We start from the raw sequence: 26,660 nt of genomic DNA, 5'->3' as shown, positions 1-26,660 counted from the left end.
ATGGGTATTGAGGAGGGCACCTTTTGGGATGAGCACTGGGTGTTGTATGGAAACCAATTTGTCAATAAACTTCATATAAAAAAATAAATAAAAAAAAATGAGGCTGTTATTGCAAACATAAAAACTACATGCTCCATACAGAAAATTTAGAAAAACAGAATAGAAGAAAATAAACTTACCCAAGTCTCGGCACTTACACTTGAGAACTGTTAATAGTGTGATGCATTTCCTTTCAGATTGTCTGTTTTCCCCATGATTCGGGTCATAGTACATTTACAATGATGAATTTTTCCCTTTCTTATAACATGAAAGGATGAGAATTTCTCCACTGGTGTGATGATTTTCTTTTTTTTTTTTTTAATTTTTAAATGTTTATTGTTGAGAGAGAGACAGAGCATGAGCATGGGAGGGGCAGAGATAGGAGGAGACACAGAATCTGAAGCAGCATCTAGGCTCTGAGCTGTCAGCACAGAGTTTGATGCGGGGCTTGAACTCACAAACCATGAATTCATGATCTGAACTGAAGTCGGCTGCTTAACCGCTTAACCGACAGAGCCACCCAGGTGCCCCTGCCGTGACAATTTCTTAAACATAATTTTATCTTCTGCATTGTATTTCATTATGCTACTGTGCTATAGTTTAACTTCTTTCCTGCTGTTAGGATTAAGAAGGGTTTTTTCCCCCTTTTTCTGATTTTACAGAATTAAAAACAACCCTGCATGGAACTTCTTTCTGCCTTCCATCTTTTGCCCCTTTGTTCTATGTATTTCTTTTCTTTCTTGGGGAGGAGGGGGGGGAGAAGGTAAAAAAAAAAAGTTTGGTGTTTGCTTCAAAGAGCTTTTCCAGGGGCGCCTGGGTGGCGCAGTTGGTTAAGCGTCCGACTTCAGCCAGGTCACGATCTCGCAGTCCGTGAGTTCGAGCCCCGCGTCAGGCTCTGGGCTGATGGCTCGGAGCCTGGAGCCTGTTTCCGATTCTGTGTCTCCCTCTCTCTCTGCCCCTCCCCCGTTCATGCTCTGTCTCTCTGTCCCAAAAATAAATAAACATTAAAAAAAAAAAAAAAGAGCTTTTCCAAAGAGTGGTGATCCATTTGTATTACATATCATCATGGATGACCACTGTGCTCTGGGCTTTCATGACAGTTTGAATTCAAGGTAACGTGTGTAATATGTTTTTCTGAAATCTGTGTTCATTTGCACGTATGTGGGGTGTTCTGTGTGCTCTTGTTCTCAGATGAAAGGTATTGGTGTTTTGGTTCCAAGAAATACAGTCTGTTTGATTTGGGTCCAGACTAATTACTAAGGACCCATTCAGCAATAATAGTCTCAAGTATTTAAATACTTAGTGAAACTGCAATGAATTGAGGGACTATTGGTTCTAAGAGCTAGGCAACCAACAGGGACTGAGAGAAGAATTTTAAGTTGGACACCAAGTTCAGAGCCAAATGTCAATGATCTCACTTGTGCAATACTTACAAAGTAGAGGATAATAAGAATGATCTGAATAAGGTTAAGTAAGAAGTACATACAGAACAGGGACATCTTATTTTCCATTAAATTTGCCACCTATTCCACTTCAATAAAATGCTTGTAAGGAAAATGACAATTCAAGGCGGAAGACTCTATTGCTGTTGTTCAGAAACTTCCTGAGAGTAAAAGAATGAACACTGATCAACTTCCCTGGTTTAAACTTAACTATTTGTTTTACAACATGCTATTTTGTAACTTGAACATCTATATTATGCCTTCAAAAGTCCAAGAAGAAAGTAAAATCTTATAGAAAGACAGAAACTTCACCAATATATCTAGACAGATGTTTTCTGGTAGTTTTTGGTGTCTAAAACCTATTTTCCCTACATCATACGGATGTCCTTTTTGTAGGCACAGCCCTGCCAGGAATGGGAACCTGGGTAGTGCAGAGAACTTTTACAAATTCTCCAAGTGGAGAACTCATTCTTTCTATGTGACTGATTTCTTGCTTTTTTGAAGTCAGGGCTTTATTTTTGTTCAGCTTCTTTTTACCACTTTCTGTAGTATGTGGATGTGCTTGTGTATTTGGATGTGCAAAGACACGTGTCTGGAGTGATAGCAGTATCAAGTTTCTTTTCACATTTTCTGTACACCATTCTTCTGTCGAGGACTCCCTTAGCGGCAGGACCGTGGTCAGGACGATTTCCTTTGAGCAGATTCCCAGGAATGGAACTACTGGGTCTCAGAGAATGAGCCAGGTAGAGTCTTGCTGGATGTTGCCAGGGAAGCTGTCAGGGTCATTGTGATGCCAACTCTCCATGAACCTTTATCGGGTTCTCTGTGTTCTATCAGCTGTGCCCCTCTGCAGGTAGATGGGACGATCTGTCTGCAAGAAAGCCACTGGAGGGAGGGCTCTGCCAGTCCTAGTGACAAGACAGTCACATGCACTCACTGCTGATGTTCAAAATATCTCCATCCATATTCTGACCTCCCACCCCTCAAAATGTTTGTTTACAACTGGACATTTTTGTTTCTCTCTCTCTCTCTCTCTCTGTCTCAATTATGACTTAACTCCTAAGACTTGGGCAAACACTCCCAGTATCATAAGAGGCTGGCTGGCTGGGCAGCCTGTGCCCCATAATGGTATTTTATTCACCCTCCAGTCTCACTCCATCATTCTTATCAGAGCCATTGCTATGGCAACTGTCCTCCTTTGACCATTAAGTATAGGTAGCAAAGTCCTACGTGCCTAATATGTTTGATATTTCACCTTTTAAAAAATACTTTGGGGAAATTCAAGTTGACTTGTCAAGTAAAACAAATAAGCTTTTTTATCGTCAACAAGGACTAAGGGTGGCAGCTTTGATAAGAGGGGAAGACTGGACTGGTCACAAACCTAAGACCAGTCATATCCAGCTCCACTTGAGACAAGAAAGGAATGGGAAGCCTCTCAAAGGTTGGTGGAGACTGACTCAGACCCCAGTGTTGGGGGCCCCAACCTAAGATTAGTGCTAAGTTGACATGGGCCTTGGCCCAAACCCAGTCTTGGGGACCTTCAGCTGCTACCACTGGAGGATTTTTACCTGCAGACAGAACTTTGGGGGCCCTGGGGTTTTCCCTGCCTTTCAGGTGGCATCACACCACAGTCCTCTCTGGCCCTAGAACCCTTAAAATTTTGTGCACACATGTTGCCTAGCACCCTGAGAGCTTAGCTGAGGTGAATGTGACAGCTCAGAAGGGACCTAATGTTCTCTTCCATTCCTACCATCTGTCCACCATTTACAATAGATTTGCTCTTGTTTGACATTTTTTTTAACTTGAGAATTAAAAATTGAATTTGCAGGAGTGCCTTGGGTGGCTCAGTTGGTTAAGTGTCCAATTCATGATTTCAGCTCAGGTCATGATCTCACAGTTGGTGAGATTTTGCCCCCGTGTCAGGCTCTGTGCTGACAGCACAGAACCTGCTTGGGATTCTCTCTTTCCCTCTTTCTGCCTCTCTCTCATGCTCACTCTTTCTCAAATAAATAAATTAATTAATTAAAAAATAGAATTTGCTATGTGCTGTTTTAAGCATTATGCTTGTTGGATTCATAGGCAAATATTTTTTTCTTTAAAGTTGATTTGCTCTTCCCTCCTGCCCCTTCCTTCCTTCCTTCCTTCCTTCCTTCCTTCCTTCCTTTTTTCTTTCTTTCCTTTGTATGTATTTTACCTGTTTAGTGAGATTCACTCCAGCATAGTAGAAAGAGAGTGAGGTGTGGAGCCATGCTTTTCTGTTAGCTATGTAGCCTTGACATAGGGTGACCAGCTATCCTGGTTTGCTGGGAGCTGAGGTGTTCCTGGAAATGTAGGACTTTCAGTCTAAACCGAGGATAATCTTGGACAAACCAGGACAGTTGATCATCACTTGGGCAAGATTCAGCCTCACTGAGTTTGATTTCTTTATCTGTGAAACAGGCATAATAATACTTGTCTCATGGATTATTTTGAGGATTGGAGCCAGTGTACAGAAAGTGCCTGAACCTATCTCTGAGATCTGCTAGATCTAAACAGATGATAATGATAGTAATATTAACATTTATAATTATCTGTATTTTTTTTAAAGGTTCAAAATGGTGTTTCTCTAGCAGTCATTTCTGCCATCAATGCTTTCTTCTTCATTCTTAATGTCTGCTCAGGAAATGGTAGTTTATTCTGGGTATAAAATGAAAATATTGTTGAAAATTTTTGAAAAGTCTTGGGGCGCCTGGGTGGCGCAGTCGGTTAAGCGTCCGACTTCAGCCAGGTCACGATCTCGCGGTCCGCGAGTTTGAGCCCCGCGTCGGGCTCTGGGCTGATGGCTCGGAGCCTGGAGCCTGTTTCCGATTCTGTGTCTCCCTCTCTCTCTGCCCCTCCCCCGTTCATGCTCTGTCTCTCTCTGTCCCAAAAATAAATAAAAGTTGAAAAAAAAAAAAAAAAGAAAATTTTTGAAAAGTCTGAAAAATATAAAGAAAAAGTATTATTATATCCCTAACCAGAAGCAACCACTTTAAAAAAATTCTTTGGATCCAGGTTTACTATTCTAAACAAATGATATATATTTTTAGGCATAAATATTTATGATCATTTCCTTAGGGGAAATTTGAGAAAGGGAGATTGCTGGATTAAAGGACAAATACTTTTAGCCTTATTTTATATTAGATATAACATTGTCTTTATATTCCTCCAAAAATATAGGTTGACAGAACAAAATATGTTATTTTCTATGGAAGGGACCTGTATGTTCCTTGTTTCCACACAGGACCCAGTTTTCCTTGGAAGGCTCTCTAAGGAAGAAGTCTGGTTTCTTTTAGCAACCCCTATGGTAGGGGTGGCTAAGAGATTTCATTTTATTTGTTCATTAGGTAGTAGTTGCTTTTACTTTGGAGTATTGTGGTGGTATGCACACTAAGTGATCACTGTTAGAACTTTTTTTTTTGGTATCTAAATTAAATACTTTAGTGACATTTTGTCCCCATGATATAGTATCTGGCACTCAATATTAAACAAAAGGTTTATCTTCAACTCCTAATGCTTATTTTAATGCTTATTTCATACTAATTTGAGCTATTATAAATTTTTTTTAACGTTTATTTATTTTTGAGACAGGGAGAGACAGCATGAATGGGGGAGGGTCACAGAGAGAGGGAGACACAGAATCTGAAACAGGCTCCAGGCTCTGAGCTGTCAGCACAGAGCCCGACGCGGGGCTCAAACTCACGGACCGCGATATCATGACCTGAGCTGAGGTTGGACGCCTAAACGGACTGAGCCACCCAGGTGCCCCATAATTTGAGCTATTATAAAGAGAATAATCTCTTTCCTTTCTAACTGTGGGTTGGTAAGTAGGAAAAATCAGCCAGGCTTCAGCTCAAGGAATGGAATAGTTCAAAAGCAGTTCTGAGGCACATGTAAATGCCCAAGAGTTGAAAAAAATCAGATAAATTAGGGACCCTGCCGAGGATCCAGAAACATAACCAGGTGTTTGACTGTGTGTATCTGTGAGTGTTCATTTGTGTGTGTGAGTGTGTGTGTGTGTGTGGTTGCTGACCCGTGTCTGGGAGCTTTGGGCCCCTCACTCAGACTGGTCACAGGTTGGAGGCTAGTGAGATCAAGACTGTTGGAGGGGTAGAGATGAAGCATGTAAAAGAATTAAATGCAGTACTGATGATCACAAAGAATCAATGCAAAATTAATGAAAGCATGTTGTGAATTCTTGTCGATCCTTCAAGTTCACACCGCTGTTTGGCCTTGGAGTCAGGACAAGTTCGGGTTTCTGATTCCAAGCTCAGTGTTCTGTCCAGTGGAAAGTGTTGGCTCTGAAATGCCAGGTGCTTTTGCAAAAACTGCGGTCATTGCAATGGTTGACCCTGTGTAATGTTCTGTGGAGGCGGGATGGGGCTGAGTATTACCCTAGAAAAAGGTGAAAGAATTGGCCATCCCATGGAGACATTGATTATACCTCCTTCCTTTTGGGCCTCAAGGTGATGACAGAGGAATACTCAGTAGTCCATAGCTTGGGATTCGCCAGGGAATTTTATGGATAATGATAGTGAGTCACATTTTGAACATGTATGTTATGATTTGATTCCTTCATTTATGTCTTTGCATGAGAGTCTTCAAAATGTCCCTAATCTTAGGAAATCTAAACTCGAATAGCTCAAAATTATATAACCGAGGACAGTTTTCTACTAACCAGTTTTGTAATCCCATTGGTTTAAAGTTGAATGTCACATTTTTGCCATTTTTTGGTTTTAATTATCCATTTTCTTGAGAACCAGAGTAATCTCTCAGATTCTCCCTCTGTGCTATAAATATGCTGTTTGGTAACTGGTCAGAAAGTTTCAGACGCTGTGCCTCTGAAACTTTTCTTGGAGTTCAGATTCAACCAAAGGTGTAAAAAAATGAGGCAAAGCAATGAGTTTGCCTGATTTCTAAGGACTCTTGGTCCTTAATGGCATATAACAAGTCTCTACATTTTGACTGTGGCACCCAGGCTAGGCTAAGCTAAATACCACTGCTCTCGTTATATGAAGATATTTAGGGGTGGCTACATGACTCAAATAGTCCAATAAGTTTTATCAGGATTTTTTTTCTCCTACAGATATCAGAGAGGAGATACATCCTTTTGGCAAGGCACCCTAGCTGAAAGATGGCATAGGCTGAGAAATATGAGCAGCCATCACTACTATCCTGTGGGGACAACCTGTTCCAGAAGCAAACCAACAGAGAGGAAAGCAGAATTGAAGTATGGGCAGGAAAAAGTAGAATCTTGGTCATATTCCTTGATCCAGCTGTGTCTGAAGCCAACGCTGGCCTCAGGTATCCTAGTTACCTTAGTCAATACCCAGCTTGTCTTAAAGTTATGCAAGTTGAGTGTTTATACCTGCATTATTCCATTATGCTTAGCATCCCCATTCCATAGAAACCCACCCTCAGAGAGATTAAGTCCTTTGCTCAACCTAATACAAGTGGTGTGGCCTGGATTTGAGGTCGGGCTGTTCTGACTCTATAGCTCATGTTGCTTCCAAAGCTTGATTCAGCCTCAGTGAGTACAGCTAACTGAGCTGGTGAACCCAGTTCTTGACAGCATTAAGAGGACAGGCATTGGCTCTCTTGTTTTACTAGCTCATGGGGAGGCCAATGACATTAGACGCTTCAGGCTGGTGCACTAAGGGTCAGACAGGCTAAATGTGGTTCTTGGATCCCATGCCACATGCCTGGCTGCTCAGGAAATCCCTTTTTATTCAGGCTTCTCAACTTTCAGAAACCACTAACTGGGCTGGATCAGATCTAGTTGGCCTCCAGGCAGCCAGGCTACAGCTGAGCAGACAGATTCTGCAATGAGAAACACTCCAGGAAGATACCCTCAGCTTTGAGGTGCTGAGACTTCCATCTCCACTTCCTGAAGCTCAGGACAAAAGAGCAGCAGTTGTTCAAATGTGAGATCATAGTATTTTTAATAGTTAACAAAACATGCAGGTCAATAGTCAATGCATATACAATAGGACAGAGCAACAACAACAACAAAATTACAAGGCACAGTCTAACTCCATAGAGGCTTTCAAATGACGTGTTGGATAGAGAATGTGCTAATTAAAAACCCACCTGAGACACACCTCAGTGTCTCAGACCTGACCACGGCTTTCTGGTGGTAGGAAGGAGAGCTCATTGTGCCCATGGCTTTCAAGTCAAATACTGAGAACTCTTTACAATCTCCATGCTCTAGGTTGTTCAGTTTTGTCTTCCCCATCCCTGTTTTTTTTTTTTTTTTGGTTTGTTTCTTGATTTATCTATTCATCCTTTATCCCATTTCAGACAATGAGTTCCATGAATACTCTATCTGAGATAGCCTCAAACCATTGCTGTCTCAGTGAGCAGAGTCTCTGAGTTTGTTTTGGCCATTGGTGAACAAAATTCCTTTCTGTTGAATGGGCTGTGATCTGCATTTCCCCAGACAGAATCCGTCCCACCTGAAGCCCGCTATGAATATTCACCATCTCCTTAGAGGCCACTTTTATATGCACTGTTGATGTGAGGACTTTTTCCCCCAAATAATAACCCAGTGGTGAGATTCCCCCATTGCCTGCTGCTCCCTGATTAGGTAATTTGAGAGATTCCCACCCCCCCACCTTAATAGTTACCCCCCAGGGTAACTATTCTGGCTCTGGTGTCGGGATAGAATTCTGGTAACCTGGAAGGAGTGTAGGCTTCCTACAGCAGTGATGTGAACACCAGGAAGGTGTGCGGCTGCAAAGAGCTTTTGGTTCTTGAACATCCAGTGTGGCAACGATTGTAGGTAAATTTAGTGAAGGGAAGAGCTCTCACAGTAACAAAGGTAACCACAATGCCAAGTATGTGACCTCTGGCCATGCAAGTGTGGGCATGTGTCATTTGGAAATGTAACATTACATTCAGGGTCATCACTGTTTTCTTGTTTTTCAAAAGAACTTGTTTCAACTCACTCCCTAGGTTTCATCCTTTGGTTTTTACAGGGTTACACTGTATTTATCATGTATCGTCACAGTCCTGGAGAGCTCAAAGGGAAACAATTCGGATGAGTGAGCATTTCATGGAATTCAAACTTAAGTGCGATTTTACAAAGTCCTTATTGACAATATCAAAAGCCATTATTTTTTCTTTTTCTTCTATTCAAGTGCAGGGGTGAGGCTAATTCACAGAGACAGTGTATCATTTCACTAATATATTATTTATTCTAATTATATTTAGAATACCAAATATACTCAGATTACCCACAAATATCCTTTCCTCATTCTTCTAGGGACACTTTCTGGCCTGCGACAGAAAGATGCCCTGCAGTGGAGAGGTCAGGAGACCCCTGGGGGGTGTCTTGCTGGAATTAGCAGATGCCAACAAAAGCAGAAAGCTTTCTTCAAACTGAAATCACTTTGGTCCAGGTAATGTTCAAGATCACAGTGTAAGAAAACTCAGATAATGAGCTGGAGACATTACATATCTCTTTCCCCATCACTTCTTCTTCAATCAGTGTTTATTAGTAGCCAGGTTGGCGGGGGAGGTTAAAATCAAATAGCAGAAAATGATGTCTTTTGATCGACTCTCCTTTTTTCCTTTCAGAATTGTTCTGGGGGATGAGTTGGGAAATAGATCATTGATGGGCTATTGTCTGATAGGAATTCAAACCACATTCTATCATCAGATGAGGAAGGTTAAATTAAAAAAAAAATAGAGGATTGGAAACTGTGAACTATAGCCTCTAATTCATATCTGATAACTCGGCTGTTTTTGTGATGGAGCATTAGAGACAGAGACATGTGGCCCAGACCATCTAGCCTCTTCATGGATGAAATCAAGGTTTTTCTAACTTCCAACTGTGAGTCAAAAGCAATCAGGAGTCAAGGTAAAATCTCCTTGTTTTTCGAGTGCACTCTAATTGGTGGGGGGGTTCTTCTGCCCATGCCGAGGTGTCTTGGAGTTACACATAGTCGTACTTGGAAGGATGAGACTGTACCTCGTCCTCTGTGCGGGCACCCCCATCATATATCTTCTTGTTTTTGCTGTTGGGCCCAAAGCCAGTGCTGGCCTTGAAGCCTCCCGGCTTGTAGCCGACATTGTGGCCCGAGGCATGATAAGACACGGCTTTGTAGCTGAGAGAAAAAGAAACATTCCGTGACCACAGATGTATTTGAAAAGAGGCAAAGCCACTCCATTTCCCCTGGAATGTCTCTGTTTTAGCCCTGAAAGTGTCCCAGGAAACCCTTAGCCCTGGGCAAACTGAGACAGGTGGTCACCCCCAGGCTTTGAGACACCAGCTTTTCTGCCTCTGCATTGGAGCAGAATTTCTTGCCTTGTATTAAGCCAGTCATTAGTGACCAGTGAGTTCCTGCTGTTAATCAATTAAAATGAAGCTGAACCAGAAACAATGTCCAGGGGAACATGGTTAGGCCAAAAAAAAAAAAAAAAAAAAAAAAAAAAAAAATCCAAGAATTTGTGAGTGCGAAGGTGCATACATGGAGCCCATCTCTTCTAATCTGCACAGTTTATGGGTAAACTGACAGAGGCCCAGAGAAGGCAAATGACTTGTTAGAACTCACAGGACTAGTTAGCACAGAACTGGACTAGGATTGAGGTCTCCCAGCTCCGAGCCCCTTTATGGGGTTACAGTGGGGTTTCTCTGCAGCAGTACTTTGGCATTTTGGAACAGATGCCTCTTTGTTGTGAGTGCCTGACCTGTGCACTGGGCAAGGGTTAGCAACATCCCTGGGCCCCACCCACTAGATGCCAGGATCACCCCCACCCCACCCCAAAGCTGCAACAATCAAGAGTGTTCAGTTGTTGCCAAATACCCCGTGGAGGGCAGAATTGTTTTCAGCTGAGAACCACAGAGTTACAGAATACTGGAGTCTGAGGGAACCTGGAGGGATATTTTTCTCTCTCAAACAGGATTATTCCTAAATCTGCTCAGCTGAAATGTTCCTATTCTGTTCTTTAGGTCCCCCATAAAAGAGAAGGCTCAGGATCCTTCAGTTAATAAAGTTCTTCAAAAACCCAGACTGATCCTTCTGGCTGCAAATTATACTTTAAAATGGACTCGGATGAAATGTCTGATTGCACTGGGATGGGGAGACTCACGTGGTTTCCTCAGGCACCAGGCCCCGGCAGGCAATGCACATCATCACACCCCCAATTAGCGTCAGGCCTCCAGCGACCCAGCCCACGAACAGGGCCGAACCAAAGGTGTACCTGAGGGGGGAAGTGAGGCCATGAGTATGGGTGACTCCACTCTCAGACCCTACCCGCTGTGCCTGGCCATGCCCATCCTCTCTGTCAGCCCTCCTGGGGGTTCCACACCTATCCCTGACCATGCCGCTGAACGCTTCTTTGGGTCACAGCTGACTGAACGAGGGACCCTGGAGAACAGAAGTGGGACTGAAGCTAGTCAGTAAAACGGCTGTGGGATTTTCCGGCCCCTGGCATCACTCAGGCATAGAATTAATTATAAGTCTCTACTCTCAGAGAAACATCATTGGAAATCCCCCTCCCTCCCTATTGGCATTGGGTGGGGGGTGTCTTCAAGGTTTGGCAAGAGAAATTTGAGACATATGGAAGCAGTCTGAAGTTATTATTTCTGAAGGAATTTTGGCCCCTCGAGTTCTTACTGTGGGCCAGTAAGCTCTCATCTTACCTAACTCAAGTAGCCCTGGCAGCCGTCCACGCAGGTAGGAGCATTATCGTCAGGAAGAACTAATGTGAAGTGACCATTCATTCTTTCATTCGTTTACTCATTTGTTCAGCAAGTATTTATTGAGCTCCCGCCGTGTGCCTGGCACTGCCCTGGCACACTGGGATAGAGGGGTGACCAAGCCCTCACTTTCATGGTGCTTCTAGTCCAGCTCACACTGGAACTCAAACCTGTGGCGGTCTGACTCCAGTGCTGGTGCCCTTCCCTCCCAGGGGAACTGAGTCCATGGGACTCAGTTAGATCTGACTGGGATTGTCCGAGAACCAAGTCTCCTGAGAATAGAATAATTCTGATTCCACACGGACCTCTGTGGACAGTGGGGAGAGTGGCCAAAAACTTTTAGGATGTCACTGGGTATTTCCGTTGGTTAGAAAGTTACCAACTTTCCCTTCATCTCCAAGAGCCCCACAGAAAAGGACAGCTCAGCATGGCGGATACCTGCCCTTGGAGGTTGTCCCCTCATGTCCACCAAAGAGCATGGGGCTGTCTGTGGAACACCATGAATCACTAGTATGTTTAAAAGTCACCAACTAAGAACATTATACCAGTAGCTGGAAGACAGCCATGTGTGTGCAGACCTCCACAACCTAAGAAAATAAGATCCTTTAGATGTGCTTTAAAAGTACACACATTTTAGCTGGATCAAAGTAAGCAATATAAGCCTGATGACCAAACGTAATGTAAAGGGCAAAGCTGGCAGACTGAGCTCAGGGCTTGAAAAAGTTCTGGAAGAACATTTATCTGCAGGCAGTTTTTACTTCCTTTGGACTTGGAAGTGACAGACATTTGTTTTGAAAGCTGTTGGCTTGGAATGAAGAACCCCATCCCACCCTGTTGGCCCTCCCCAGCATGGCTAGGGGCTTAACACCTAACCTTTTCCTGGGCGTCCTCCCGAGAGGCCCCTGCGTAAATCTCCTGGGGGAAGTCTTGGTCCCTCAGCCCTGGTGCAGACAGAACCCCTGTCCTTGATACCTCTAAAGATGGTCGAGTGGCCACATAATGTTAATGATGACAACCATCACTAGCATTTATTGAGCCCTTACTGACACTGTGATGGGCACCTTTATCACAATCTCATTTAATTCTTCCAACAGCCTCATTTTGCAGGATTTCTCACTCCCATTTTACAGAGGAGGGGATTGAGGTTTAGAGAGGCTAAGTAACTTTTCCAAAGACCCAGGAAAGACACAGGAGCTACTGAAATTCAAATGCAGATCCTTCTGCCTCCAAAGCCTTCATTGTTCATCATTAAGCTAATACTATCTTCTGGGCAAGGGGAACATGAGGACTGAGGTCCCCTTCTTTCACTTAGATCCTCTTGGTCAAGGTTAGCAAACTTAAATACCTAACTAAGACAGCTAAGAAATTTAAATGAGTGAAGTGGGGAAAACCCTCACAAGCATAATGATAAATGGCCTCAGCGCTGGGACATTTGAGAGTGGTGGGGATAAACTGGAGAGGGTGAGCTCTTGCTAAGAGGGCAACTATTTTGCAGCTGCAGAGATTGTTGCCATAGAGAGTGAGGGCCCAGTACTGCTGGATCTGATGTTTTTCTTTTACAAGGAGCTGGAAAAACGGATTGCATACGTGTGTGTGTGTGTGCATGTATGTGTCTATGGTGTGAAATATCCTTGTAGTAAACACTAATGGTGCTTTGCCCATGTCCCTTATGTCCCTTTCACCATTTCTGTGTTTCTTCTTCAGCTCCTGTGGTCTTTGCCTTTGCCTGCTGGCCCCCGTGCTTTCCTTTGGAGGTCAGGTTTTGATTTAGCCACTGGAGCCATTTTGCCCATGTGCACAGAGGCTGATTGGCGCTGAAGTATGAAAGTTTGGGAGTCAAGACAACTCTGAGGTATGTTTCATGCCCTACAGCTCCCCAGGATTGGGCTGAGTCCCAGAATTCATTGCAATTACCCTCTTCTCTGTCCTGGGTGCCTCACTCCCTACCCGGTCTCCCCTTCCTTAATATATCACTTGCACGTGAAACCTCAGAATCTGTTTTTCAGGCTCTGTGTTTGAGTAACCCAACATATGACACTTCTAATTTTTAAAAAGTAGTGAATAATTCAAGTTATAAAATGAAGTGTTTAGGCTAATACAAAACACCTCACAAGCTCTGAATAGCATGATAGCAGGCACTTTGTAGCTTGGGTACCCTTAACACGGCATTGGCAGAGGATGGGATGCTGGGACCAAATGGGGTACCAGAAAGCCCATCAGTTCACTGTCAAGACCTTTCGTGGCAGCTGTGTTGTCTTGTGTGACTTCTGGGTAGAGAGGATGAGAAAACAGAAAGAAGGGAAAAACTGCTGCCCATCTATGGAGGAAGGCACTCAGTGAACATTCTAGAATCCTATAGTCTCAATCTCAGGACTGAAGTTGCCTGACTGAAGGATGGTGCAGGTTCTAGGGAGATGGTGTGAGAGGATGATGTGGGTATTAGCACTGTGTGCCAGTGGGGTGGGTGACTCCTCTTGGCAGGGGCAGTGACACAGGTGCCCAGATACTCTGGGTAAGGTAGGCTCTTCTAAGTAGGTTGACCAACCATCCTGACTTGCCCATGAGGGAGGAGTTTCCCAGGATGTGGGACTTTTAGTGCTAAAACTGGTAAAGTCCCAGGAAAACATGGTCAGCGTACTTCTAAGTTGCCCTTATAACCAAGAGACCGTGGGAAGATCACAGAGAGGATGAGGGGAGCTTATGGGGATCACTTCCTTCTCATTCTTGAAACAAAGCAGGAACATGGATGGGGACTGGAGTTCCTGGGAGCCAGAAAGTAATGGATTTATACAACCTCATCCCCTGTCTGTATCCCATGATGGTGTGGCTGGAGAAGTACCAAGTGTATCCACTCCAGAGATGATGGGTCACTTAGATATGATATTTACATCACTGTCTCAGAAGAAGGTTTTTTTCTCCATCAAGAATTTACTGCTGCTTCTTGCTTTGAAATATGTCCCTTTGAAGTGGCTAAATGAATATAGGTGTTAGAGTTGCTCTTCCAGCGTTTAAAAGTTCTACCCTCCTTCAGACACCAAATTATAGTGGGGTTTCGTCTCCCTCAGCTAGACTGTAATGTCCGTGAGGATGGGGAACTTGTCTTATCCCCAGCTCTCAGAACAGCTCCTGGCTCACATCAGGTGCTCTATACATTTGTAGAATGAATGAATGAATGAATGAATGAGAAGAAGAGGCAGCTGTACAAGGAAGAAACATAACATTACTCTTCTCACCTATACTGCACCTTTCTCAGTTCTACTCAAGCTTTCACCTGTCCCTAGTCAGGTTCCCGTCATGGTCTGGGGATGTGGGTTGATGCTCATTTACATGCCTGGGCTAATAGTGCCTGTTTCATTGCCACCACAATGGGGCCTGTGTAAGCATGTTAGATAAATACTGTGAACTGTCGCTGTATTTCAATGCAAATGTCAGCTCAGCCTCAAGTCATAGCACCAAGGATATTTCACTGAAATGAAGTTTATGAATTTACAGATCATTGTTGATTTACGATATGGCATGGTTGCCTCTGATAAATTTTTGCTATTTCAGGCACTGACAGTCACATTAGGCATATGTGTTTAATAGGATTTTTATAACAATATTCACCACAGGGTACTAAGACTAGATTGGAAGCTTACCTGGTCTGAACAGTCTGCACCATCCCACCCATCCCAGTGTACATGTTCGCTGTAGACATCCAGAAGTTAGTAACCAGCATGTTGGCAAACACAGATACTCCAGCGATTGCACAGAGACCTGCGGGCAAAATACAAGAAAGCTCCAGAGTCAGCTTTAAAGGGATCACAACGTTTCTGAGGCAATGTACGCTGAAATGAGTTTAGATGAGCAGACTGCGAACATTCCATTCATATAACAGAATAGCTAATCCAAGCATTGATTATTGAATTCCCACTATGTGCTAGACATTATGTTAGACCTTCTTAGAGTGCTTAGATTCTCTTATCTCTCTAATTGTGGAGGGATTTGTATGTGTGCAGAAAGGGGTTTTTCCATGCATCTTGGGACAAAGGATTAGTAATACAAATATTTGGGGTTTGGTCCTTCGATGGTGTCAAGTGCTCTTTCCTTAAAATCACTTTCAAGAATCTTGCCAAAATAATGTCTTTAGGGACTGAGTCACATGGCTACCTTAGGACTGAGAATTTCTTATAATAATCAGATGGCAGCTAAGGGGGACCTTAACATTCATGATCATTCTGTAGAGCATAATTGGGCTCTAGCCTCAGATCTTGAATCCCAGTGTGTAAAATTCTGATCCATGTTCAAACTGTGTTCAATAGGGAGAAACCATGTTTCCTCTGCCAGAATAATTTTACTTTGACATTCCCAGAAAAGCATTTGAGAGAGGGAACCCTGGCTGCTTGTTTACCTGAGATGATGAACATGATCCCAGAGGTCAGTGTCATGTTGGCTTTGGCAGAGTCCTCCATGCTGCCTATGCGGATGCACTTCAGGGCGAAGATGGACACCAGCAGGCCGATGGCACCCAGGACAATGCCCACGATCATCAGGGCTCGCACTGCCTGCAGCATGGCTGTGGGGCAAGAGGCAAGACACAGCAGACAGATGAGACCACCTCTGCATGACCACCAGGCTTTAGTTTAACAAAATAAAGCAACCACAATCAGCCAGCATCCAATTCCTGAGAAATAACAAGTCCGTAAAATGTGAACCTTGTCATTGCCAGGGGATGTGGAATTGTGAGAAATGCAAAACCACCACATACAATCCTCTGATTGTTGAAGGACCTGCATGTACACAGTTGTCTGTAGAATGACAAAAATCATGAACTGTTGGGAGTAGGGACAACCAATGGATAGCTATTTCATTTCCTCATTTTAAAGCCTGATAAGCTGGGGTCTAGGAAGAGGAAATAGCTTGATTAAGGTGACATGAAAAATTACTGATAGAGCTTATAGTAAAACTGCATGACTTTGGCTTCTATCCCAAACATCGTTCTCCTCTAGTCTTTTCATATGGGCTCATTGCTTCATATTGTTGCGTCCGCTTTAGAAAAACCCGATATTCATTCATAGCATGTGATGAAGCAAGGTTACTAGGTGATATACTAAGGGCACCACGTTTTTGCTTGTTTCCAAAGGGACTACTATAGTCAGGGTAAGCTGTAGGTTTTGGGTATATATAACAGACTGCTATATCACTCACAGGCCTTTCAGCATGACCAGTTTATCAGCAGTTCCCTTCTCAGGAAGCAATGGGAGCTGTAGATCCTGCTGGGACTCTCCCCCAGTGCCTCCCCTCCAGATAAATCCAAAGTGGTTTCTAGTGTGTCCTTAATGTGCACTGACTCATCTCAACAGTTTTTTTCTGAGCCCCTATGACTAGGCACAGGGATGACAGTAATTAATAGGTCAGCCATGGTCTCTCCGCTCACGGATCTTATGTCGAAGTGGGGAAAGACAGTCATTAAACATGCCCGCTACAAGCATAATGCATTTACAAAAGAAAGACAAATGAGTCTTGGTGTTTTCCAGAGGGAAAGGCCCCAAGTGTGGGTATTTCTGGTGGAGCAGAACTGAAGAATTGTGTGAAGCAAAGCAGAAAGCTCTGTCTTACCCTAGTTATCATAGCCAATTGCTACTTTTGATTGAAAGCTATAAGTCGCTTTTCAGACATGAACAAATCCAGTCCACATTAAAAAACCCCTGCAATGTCGGTGATATGATTACCTTCATTTTATAATTGAAGAAATCGAGACAGAGAGATTCAGGAACTTGCCCGAGGACATATTTTGAGGGACAAGCAAGAGCTGGGGGTCAAACCCAGAACTATCTGCAAATTGTTTTTCCCATCACAGTACATTCCTTTGAGGTACCTAATCCTGGAAAAACAGGCTGCCATCAGGGTACAGGGATCTGTAAGCACCTAAGAGAATGTATCCTCCAAACTCGGAGACTCAGCCATGAAATATCAACCTCTAAAATGGACGCTAAAAATGTATAAAGAAATATTATCTAAAAATCATCTCAGGGAATAACATGTCCTAGGAGATTTTATTTGTGAATGTGACTCTCAAGACAAGGACGTCCTGGGAGGAATTTCTCTCTAATCTCTCCAGGAAGATTTTCATCTCAAATATGGCCAATATCAATGGAGCTGCCAGCTTATTCACTCTAAGGTGTGTATCACAAAGCAACTTGTCATGATGGAAGAATTGGGAATCAATGAAGTATACTGAAAAAGGAGAGGCAGATCATTCAGAATTCGTTAAAGAGCCTTTGGCATTGTCTGAGGAATGGAGGCCCTGTCAACTTTCTCTCTGTGGAGATGATGGTATCCAGCCACTCTAGTTCTATGCCGCTTGATTCTGATTCTCTTCCCCTGAAGCAACTTCTGATTTTAACTTTGCTTCTCTGCTGAAAAGAGAATTCTACAAGCAGCTATATAATCAGTCGTGGTCCTATTAGCAACTATATTTGCAGGATAAATATATTGGTTTATGGTGTGGATCAATCCTCCAGGATCTGACCATTCATCCCTGGAAGAATTGAATCGATTAACATTGGCATCTTGAGATTACAGCTGAGTTCTGATGCTAGAGCTGTGGTGACCCCAGTTGGGCAAAGAGAACCAATGAGGGCCTTGGAGTTGCCCTTGGATCCACTCTTAATGTAGGAGGGCTCTAGAGGGCCACCTTTGTTCTCTAAAGCCTTGCTCAATGGTTTTGCTGGCCCCACAGGATACTGGGAACAAACATTCTGTTCATTCCCTTATTAACAAATGCAAGCGTGTGTCATGTACTTGTGTATTCATTTATATTTTTGTGTTTTCACTCAGCACATGTTGGTATGTGCTCATAGTCATATGTTACATAATAATATAACTCATCCATGAATTCATTCATTCATTCATCAAATTCTCTACAAAACCCTATGTCAGATGTTGTAGAAGATATAAAGTTTCATGAAAAATAGTCACTGCCTTCAAGCGGTTTACAATCTGGGAAGATCATATTTTTATTGGAAATCTTGAACCTCAAATTTCTTTTCACTTTGGGAGTATCTATTCTCATAGTTGCTTATGATGTGGTTCTAGTTCTCTTTAACACATACAATTATACTACTACAAGCCTGGTTCAGGACAGGTATGGACAGGACATTTGCTGGGCAGCCCCAGGCTTCAGGAAATATCCTCCAGGCTATACTGATGTGTATGTTACTACCAGAAAACTGGACATATGGAAAGAGGAAGGGGCTTGACTTTCTCTTCATCTTGTCCTCATGGGCCTCTTGTGAACTTCAAATCCACCCAGAAACTTGCTGGAGATTTTAAAATCTGTTCTTGTTCTGACATTTTAAGCCTTAAGCTATTCAGAAGACAAAATCATTTATCCCTTTTGAGAAACACCTGGCAAGGCATCTGGCTAAAACAACCAAAACCAACCAACCAACCAACTAACCAACCAACCAAAACCAACCAACCAACCAACCGACCAACCAAACAAAAACCAAATAAACGATATTAACTAAGTAGGATAAAGGATGTCCTTTCCTCATTCTATAACAAATTAACATTTCTCCTGGACTCTCAGCAAGGGTGGGGTCATTAACTCTTTAGACTGAGTAGTTTTAATGTTTGTTCTTGAAAACACATCATGAGGTGGCCGTGGCTGAGGCACATGGTCTTGCCTGTCAACTTTCTCTCTGTGGAGATGATGGTATCCAGCCACTCTAGTTCTATGCCGCTTGATTCTGATTCTCTTCCCCTGAAGCAACTTCTGATTTTAACTTTGCTTCTCTGCTGAGAAGAGAATTCTACAAGCAGCTATATAATCAGTCCATTCATCCCATCCATTCAGCCCATCCATTAGAAGGGCTGTGAGATTGGCAAGTGGGAGGTGAAATCACTGTGGACTTGCCTCGTATGGAGAGTTGCTGTTGCTGTGCCACAGGAGCCCTTGGGCACTGGAGCCTGGGCCAGCCTGTCCTGCTCAGCCTTTGCCTCAGGCTGTCAGATGCCCTCTTGTCTTTGCTGAGTCAGGTATGCATGGCAAGGCCTCATTTCCTTCCTGCTATCTCTTGACCTCTGGATTTCTGATGAACACTGGCACCTGCTTTGAATCAGGGGTCCACCCTCACCCTGAGCACATTTCTCTTAGCCCGTGGTTGGAAAAGACACAACATTGTTTTATAACTTGTGGGACCACTGTCAGAGTCACAATCCTGGGCCTGGATGCATAGACCAAGTTCTTCCTTGCTTCGGAGATCCCTTGAGGGGTGCTTCTGAGAGTGGGAGCTGTGATGGGGGCAGGTTCCAGGAAGTAGGAAGAAATGTTCTCTACCACTCATTGCTAGAACCCCCCCCCCATGTCTAGTAATGACAATAGAGATGCATGGGGGTGACCTGAACTTCCTTTCCAGCTAGAAGAATCTACCATCTGGGATTCTAATCTTCCATAGATAGGTACCCAGAGAAACTGCTCCCAAAGGGGGTAGGTTTCTCTTTTAGCCACACTGTCTCTTATTTGCTATTCTGAGCAAGAGGCACATAAGCTTATCAGCTGATAACAGGTGAGTCAACGGCTCTATAGACTGATTCCCTGCACCAAAGGTGTGACTACGGCATTCTTTCCAGTGAACAATGAGGCATTATCAGACTTGAAGGGTGGGCAGGATTCAGAGCTGACAGAAGCAAACAGAAAAATGGGAACTCAGTGTTCCCTCCCTGTTGCAAAATATCTTATTCCCCCAAACTAGCTATGGACTGACAGGCAAGGTGCCTTTGGGTGTGGTTCCCAACCCTGGTTGCACTTTAGCATCTCTTGGGGGAGCTTTTAAAGAAATATTAATGTTTTGCCTCCACCCCTAGAGACTTTCATTGAATTGTTCAATAACATAAAATTTCAAGGAATAATTTGGGAAAACAACCCTCAAGAGGCTCAGGAGGAGGTGCTCAGAGCAGGGAGTTGAGAGGAAAGAGTTCCCAGGGGCTGACATCCCTGAGCTAGCTGGGGTGTGGGTGTGAGGCTTATGAGACAGCAAATCACCAGGAGCCAAAGGCCTGGAGCTGAGGCTTTTGTTGGTGGTGGTTAGAGAGGACCCATACCTCAGGCACAGCTTGGCTTCAGATTGGAGGCAGGGGAGGCTGATGGAGGAGTCCAAAGGAGGGGAGCCCAGAGAAGGGAAATCTGAGGCCAGGCCTCAGAGAAAAGGCCCTTCAGAACAAGGGTGAGAGGGCCTAGCTTCTCCTGACATCTCAGGGAACCAATATGGAAGTCCTTTGTGTCCCATGAAATCCTACAGAACGGTGTGATGCCAGGTAGGTGGCATTCGGCAAATCTTTTAACCTCACTGAAGCTGCATTTCCTCAACCCTGGAGCTGGATAGAGATATCTCTTGCACAAAGATGTTGTGAGGACCAGCTGCTGCTTGGCACCAGCATAAAACCAAGCCAGGCTCAACCAATGTCGGTTTCCTCCCCTTCCCTAAAGAGAAGTTCTCTTTCTTCAACCCCACATGACTTTGGCTGGTACTAACTGTATAAACGTGAATCCTCTCACATGGTGATAGAATATGGTTGAGGATTTGAAAAAGCCGTGCATGAGGGAGGATGAGGGGCGAGAGGGGAAGCAGATTGGAGAAGAGTAGGAAGCGTAAGTCCTGGGCCAAGGCAGAGAGAAGATCAGGAAAAATGGACTTAAGATCTGGCTGGCAACGAGGAGGAGGGGCAGGTGAGACAGTGAGGGGTGAGGCGCCGTCTTCATTGTCCTTCCTTTTTGACTCTAAGGTGGGGTCCAGCTACGTGACTCTGGCCATGTGTGTCTCCACCAAGAAATGGAGACCCCCCCACTGACTAGTCCACACTAGGGCCTGATGCTTTGCGTGTGGCTGCCCTTCTGTCAATGCAACCGCCACCACAATCACAAGCTGAGGACGTGTTCTGATTCCTGCATCTGCATAGGGCAAGCGGTCACAGTTTACGTCTCAGGTACAGGTCCTCTCCGGCTTTGCAGATGTGTCCTCAGTTCTCTGTGGGATCTTCGGATGTATGTTAGTGGGGACACATTTGGATGTCTGTCCACATATTTAAAAAGGTATGTTTGGGCCAAAATTGATTTCTTTCTTGAAGAAAGGGGAAAGCAGCTTGACCAAAAACCAAGGGGCTCCCCCCAGTTTCATTTCAAGTTTATCACTAACTTATAACCCCTTTACCTCTTAGGGCCAGTTTCTTCCACCAGACATCGGGGAAAGACAAGCTGGTTTCACAGGATCAGGAACACTGGACTTAATGTCAAATAGCCAATCGTAAGGAGAAACACACCAGGTGGCTCCTTTAGAAAGGGCACTGGAAAGCAGTTTGGTATTTTTTTTCCTTTATGGATTTGTGCTTTAGATTTTGTAGAATTGTTTCCTGGGTTAAATGTGGTTTCACTAAAACCGCCCATTCCTGGGTGTGTAAATATGATTGGCAGGTTGATGGGACACTCTTTAGGTCTTCAGTGGCTGTTGGTTTTTCACATTGCTAGAGAAAGGGGGCCAATGTGGCCAGTTGTATGAAAGAAAACTCAAGACCTTTAGTGCCTGCAAAGAGGCTGGGAATCACTGATGTGCCAGAACACGGGTAGCATGGGGGACTGAAAGAAGAAAAAGAGTACCCTAAATAATATTTGGTTTGGGTATTTGGATTCATAATAGATGCTTGATTTTGGAGAAGAAAAAAACCCTGGAAGATCAAATGTCCTGTTTGAGAGATTTGGGTGGTGTAGACAGGGCAGTAATGACTGACTGACACCAAGAACCAGATCTGCTAAATGGATTGCAAAGCCCTTTCACACAAATGCCTTATTGTGAGGCATTTCACAGATGGGGAGAGCAAGGTTGAGAGACCTAGCTGGCCAAGCTAGCCCTTGATCCCAGTTCACCTGCCTTTAACTGTAAGGCCCTGCCATGGCACCAAATTCAATCCAAATATTTGCAAACACATTAGAAAAAATATCACTTGCCTATGATGTCATCATGGGACCAGGGACATGAATTTGCCAGGTCTCTGCCTCCTCTCCACCCTGTTCATTGACAGCCCTCTGCTCTCCTCCCCCCACTGTCTCCAGGGCAGGGGGTGGGTGGGTGGGAAGGAAATGACACACAAGTCATCCACTCTTTAAACTCGGTACTCCTAATTGTGCATTGTGACGATATGGCTATAAATGGGTCAAGGTGCAGATGTACCCTCTACTTTTAGCGTGCTCAAGCGCAGGCCAATCTCTTCAATTCTAAAGGCAGCTCCTTGTATCTGGAATGTAGAAGCAGGGCCTGAGCATGGGCAGGGCTAAAGACACAGACTTGGAAGCATTTCAGCCTTGTGTTCATTTCCTGCATCTGATATCTCCTGTCCATGGGAGCTTGGGCACCTTACCTTGTCTCCATATCTGAGCCGCAGTTTCCACTTTTGTAAAAACAAAGCTGGTACACATTACCCTGTATTGCTGTGAAGGTTCAACTGGTAGGTCTATGTGCAGTTCAAGAAATGGTCGGTTTTATTTCTGGGCACTGTCCTTGGAGAGTGACATGCTGCTCTGACTGTTTGGAATACAATGAGAGGGCGTCTTGGGCTATAAATTATACAGAGCTGGTCATATATAGGTAAATAGTCCTGCTACTACAACCATTTACCTCATTAATCTATCTGTAGGTTACATAATATAGCTAGTCGAATGGAATTAAATTATTCTATGGCTGTAAGTTCCAACTAAACGTGATACATTTTTATCAGATGAATGAAGGGTATGTGAGATTTTGCAAGAAAAGAGCTTATCCTTAGGAAGAATTGAATAATTGGAAGTGATTATTATGACTGTTAACTGAAGTATTACAATGGTATCTGCCTCATGCTTTTATAGTAACTTTAAAGCTTAATTCTCTGCTGCAGGCTGGTACTCCCCTGAGCTCTAGGTCAAAATTAAACTTTCAACCTTCCATTTCTGTCTCTGGATGTTTCACCCAGCTCCTCTGCTTCAGTCTCTCTTCCCTCAGCCCCTTGTCATGCTCAAGAAAATGTTCTCAGCAGCTGTTTCAGTGCCCTCTAGGTGCCAGGTCCTGAGTAGTTAATGTTACCCCTTTCAGCTTCCTCCGGAGCCCTACAAGTGTCTCTGGGCCACCCTCTGGCCTCCTCTCTGGCTGCTCCGTCTTCTTATGTTCCTGCCTTCAGGTTTTGAGGGTCTTTTTAGCCTATTCCTTCTGGCAGTCTTCCCACCCGTCCCCTACATTAGTCAGCCAAATCTTAAGTCACCAAACAAATATTTGCATTTTGGGATGCCAATTTACATTGTAGTCACTTTTGCTGCACAAAAGCCTCGCTATTCTTTTTTTTTTTTTTTTATTTTTTTTAACATTTATTTATTATTGAGAGAGACAGAGCACGAGCAGGGGAGGGACAGAGAGAGGGGAGACACAGAATCTGAAGCAGGCTCCGGCTCTGAGCTGTCAGCAAAGAGCCTGACACGGGGCTCGAACTCACACACTGCGAGATCATGACCTGAGACAAAGTTGGACGCTTAACCGACTAAGCCACCCAAGCACCCCGAAGCCTTGCTATGCTTAAATCCATGCTGTTCTCCATGGCCATACATTAACAGTGATTTCAAGCATCTCCGTTTCTGCATATTCAGGCCCAAGAAATGTTTTTCCTGGCTTTTGGTGGAATCCTGTTCCCCTGACTCAGACAGGCAGGACTGGGATATGTCTCTGTGATGGCTGCCTGGAGCTTTTCAGCTCTTCCAACTTGCGAGCAGTGTCATGAGGGTGAATGTGCCCAATGTTATTAGAGTGCCTGGGTCTGGTACAGAGATCTGGGGGATCCTATTCAATTTAGGGCTGTGAGGAGGCTTCACAAAGGAGGTCATATTTGGGCTGGACCCTGCATATGAGAAGATTCATGGAGATGGCAGTGGAGTGGTGGAGGGGGTACTTGGCAGTGGGAGAAATGGGTATCCAGGATCAAGCCCAGGGTAGAGTAAATGGACAGGGAGAAGCAGAGGCTGGGGGGCAGAGGAATTGTAAGAGTTAAGTCAGGCAAGATGAGGGAGATAGGAGGGCATGGATGTCAGGCAGTCATGTCTACACCTAATTAAGCTGCAAATGGGGGAACCATGGGAGGGTTTGGCTTTTAAAATGCCTGAGAGATGAGAACTGAGAACTGGCAGTCGGTGATTGGAAGATTCTACCCGATCTGCCATAGTCAAAGGAGCAAACACTCTAGAGAGATGAAGGATAGAAACCGGACTGAGAAAGACAAAGAGTGACAGGTGATAGTAAAATGTATTCTTTTCATTTGGTTGTCAGTGACCCAGGGAGAGACAGAACTTGAGAATGATCAGAATCATGAGATCTTGTAGGAAAGGAGGATATAAGCCTAAGTGAGGAGGAGAGATGACAAGAAGAATAGGGGCTGATCAGACAGGATGGCGTGGGGCCCCATGTGTGGAAAGAAACAGAATGAGCAAGAGATTGGTAATGTGTGGTTTGGCCCTGAGCTGAGGTTATTGAGCATGAAGTTATGGGATGTCATGCCTCAATTTTGAATATGAGGTCAATCTTTTTCCTTCATTAAAACAATTTTTTAAACATTTATGTATGTTTGAGAGAAAGAGAGCACAAGCTGGGGAGGGGCAGAGAGAGAGAGGGAGATACAGAGTCCGAAGCAGGCTCCAGGCTCTGAGCTAACAGCACGGAGCCCGACGCGGGGCTCGAACCCATGAACTGCGAGATCATGACCTGAGCCGAAGTTGGATGCTAAACCGACTGAGCCACCCAGGCGCCCCTCTTATCTTCATTTAATAGTTAAAATGAGGTGTGAGTCGACAGTCTATGGTCTTGCACCTCCTCCCTTCTGACCTCTCCCTTCACAGGAGAGCATGATCCCTCCTCTGTGCTCTCTTCCTGTGGCCAGGTCCCACCTGCCTTGCTTCCCTAAGCAGGTCTCAGTTAGTGATCCTGCTGGTCCTGCAATAGGAATGGTTTCCAAAATGCAGTAAAAACCCCAGTTCTGCTCTGTCACCCATCTTCTTTTTCTTTCCAAAAATGAAGATAAATTAGTTGAATTGCTTTTCATCATTCAATTTCAAGTGCTTCGAAGACTCTTAACAGTTTCGTGCAAGTTTATTTCCATCTACCTGTTCATAAGGTGTTAGTTTCAGAGTGGCAAATCAAACACTCTTCCCTTCCTCACCAAACTCCTATCTTGGCCACTCCTTGGAGCCACTGATTAGACTGACCTTTTATTTTCTTTTTGCCCACCCTCTTTCTTTAAATACGAGTCGCTTTCATAATATCTAGAATGCAAAGTTCCTATGTGCATGTTTGAAATAATTATCTGTATTAAAAGCAGGGGTTTAACTTCATCTTCAGGGGTGAAAAGATGTCACATTTATAATTATATTTATATTATGAAATTACTATAATATAATTATAACTTATTCTGGCATGCACTGTTTCTTAGGAGTGCACACTAGAACCTCTTAACGCAAAGCAAAAAAAGGATATTTATAATTTAATGGCAATATACATTTTCTGACACTTTCAGAGACTCCAGCTTTTCAAAGCAAAATTGAATTGAATTGAAAATGAAATGAAATTAGTTCTCCATAAGCGTTTTGGGCTAGAAGAAAATAATTCACCAACCTACTTCCTTGCTCCCACGTATGTGCAGGCAAGAGCAAGTCATATGCACACACATGCACACAATTTTCTCCTTTGAGGACCATTAGTCTATTCTAGTATCATGAGCATGCTTACCGTTACAACAAATCCCATTCTTTTCACCACCCGCAATTCCTTTGACTTGAGTATGAATTCTCCGATTTTCTCCAGGACAACTATAGCCCTCTTTGTCATGGAGCCAACTTCTCTTATTCACACCTTTTATTCTGAGCTGCAAGGGTCATACCCAGAGGTGGGGAGCGAGGCTCAGTCCCTGGTGTGATTTCTGAGGTCCCTCCTGGCTGCAGGGAGCACAGACACCCCTCCCCGGCCCTCATCTGCTCAGGGCCCCCGTGCTGCCAGGCCTACCTGGAAGGCCCAGGATGGTGAAGTAGGGCCTGCACTCAGTGAACCCTGAGCTCTGCCTCACGCAGCTCCGCCAGAGCCCCTCGTACTGGAACACGGAGGTGACGGGGTTGTCGTAAAGGTCCTGGGTGCTCCACATGTCCATCCCCGTGGCGGCGATGCACCCCGCCAGGCCCAGGAGGGACAGGAGGAAGCCCACCACTTGGCACGTGGTGGTGGACATGGCCTCGGCCCCGTGCGCCCTCCACCCGCCGCCCGAGGTCTAGCTGCACCTTCCTGCTGTGCAGGGTGTGCGTGGGCCAGTTGTGCTCCTGAGCGGAGCTGCCCTAATCAGATGGTTTCCCTCGGCTCTTGGTGTTTGCTCACTCTGTTTTCCTTAGATAGTTCAGTTTCACTCTTGGTTCAAGGGCATTATGT

At 44.3% G+C, this 26,660-nt stretch overlaps 1 protein-coding gene and 1 pseudogene across 1 annotated transcript; both read right to left on the bottom strand.

The window, feature by feature from the left end:
- Positions 1-1,801: 1,801 nt before the first annotated feature.
- LOC124526185 (cysteine-rich PDZ-binding protein-like) lies at positions 1,802-2,122 on the bottom strand (annotated as a pseudogene).
- Positions 2,123-9,376: 7,254 nt separating this feature from the next.
- On the bottom strand, positions 9,377-26,466 carry CLDN18 (claudin 18). The gene is made up of 5 exons (XM_047100326.1): positions 26,247-26,466; positions 15,593-15,757; positions 14,841-14,958; positions 10,593-10,703; positions 9,377-9,607 (listed from the first exon to the last, which is right to left on the bottom strand). The coding sequence occupies exons 1-5, from the start codon at positions 26,464-26,466 to the stop codon at positions 9,436-9,438; spliced, it is 786 nt and encodes a 261-aa protein (XP_046956282.1). The 3' UTR covers positions 9,377-9,435.
- Positions 26,467-26,660: the final 194 nt, after the last annotated feature.

This window comes from Lynx rufus, unplaced genomic scaffold (assembly GCF_022079265.1).
Source record: "Lynx rufus isolate CCGP_SWC_20201006 ecotype Redwood Valley unplaced genomic scaffold, mLynRuf1.p SCAF_5, whole genome shotgun sequence".
In the NCBI taxonomy this organism is placed as follows: Eukaryota; Metazoa; Chordata; class Mammalia; order Carnivora; family Felidae; genus Lynx; species Lynx rufus.
The sequence above is the reverse complement of the archived record's forward strand: the minus strand, read 5'-3'. Positions and strand labels throughout refer to the sequence as shown.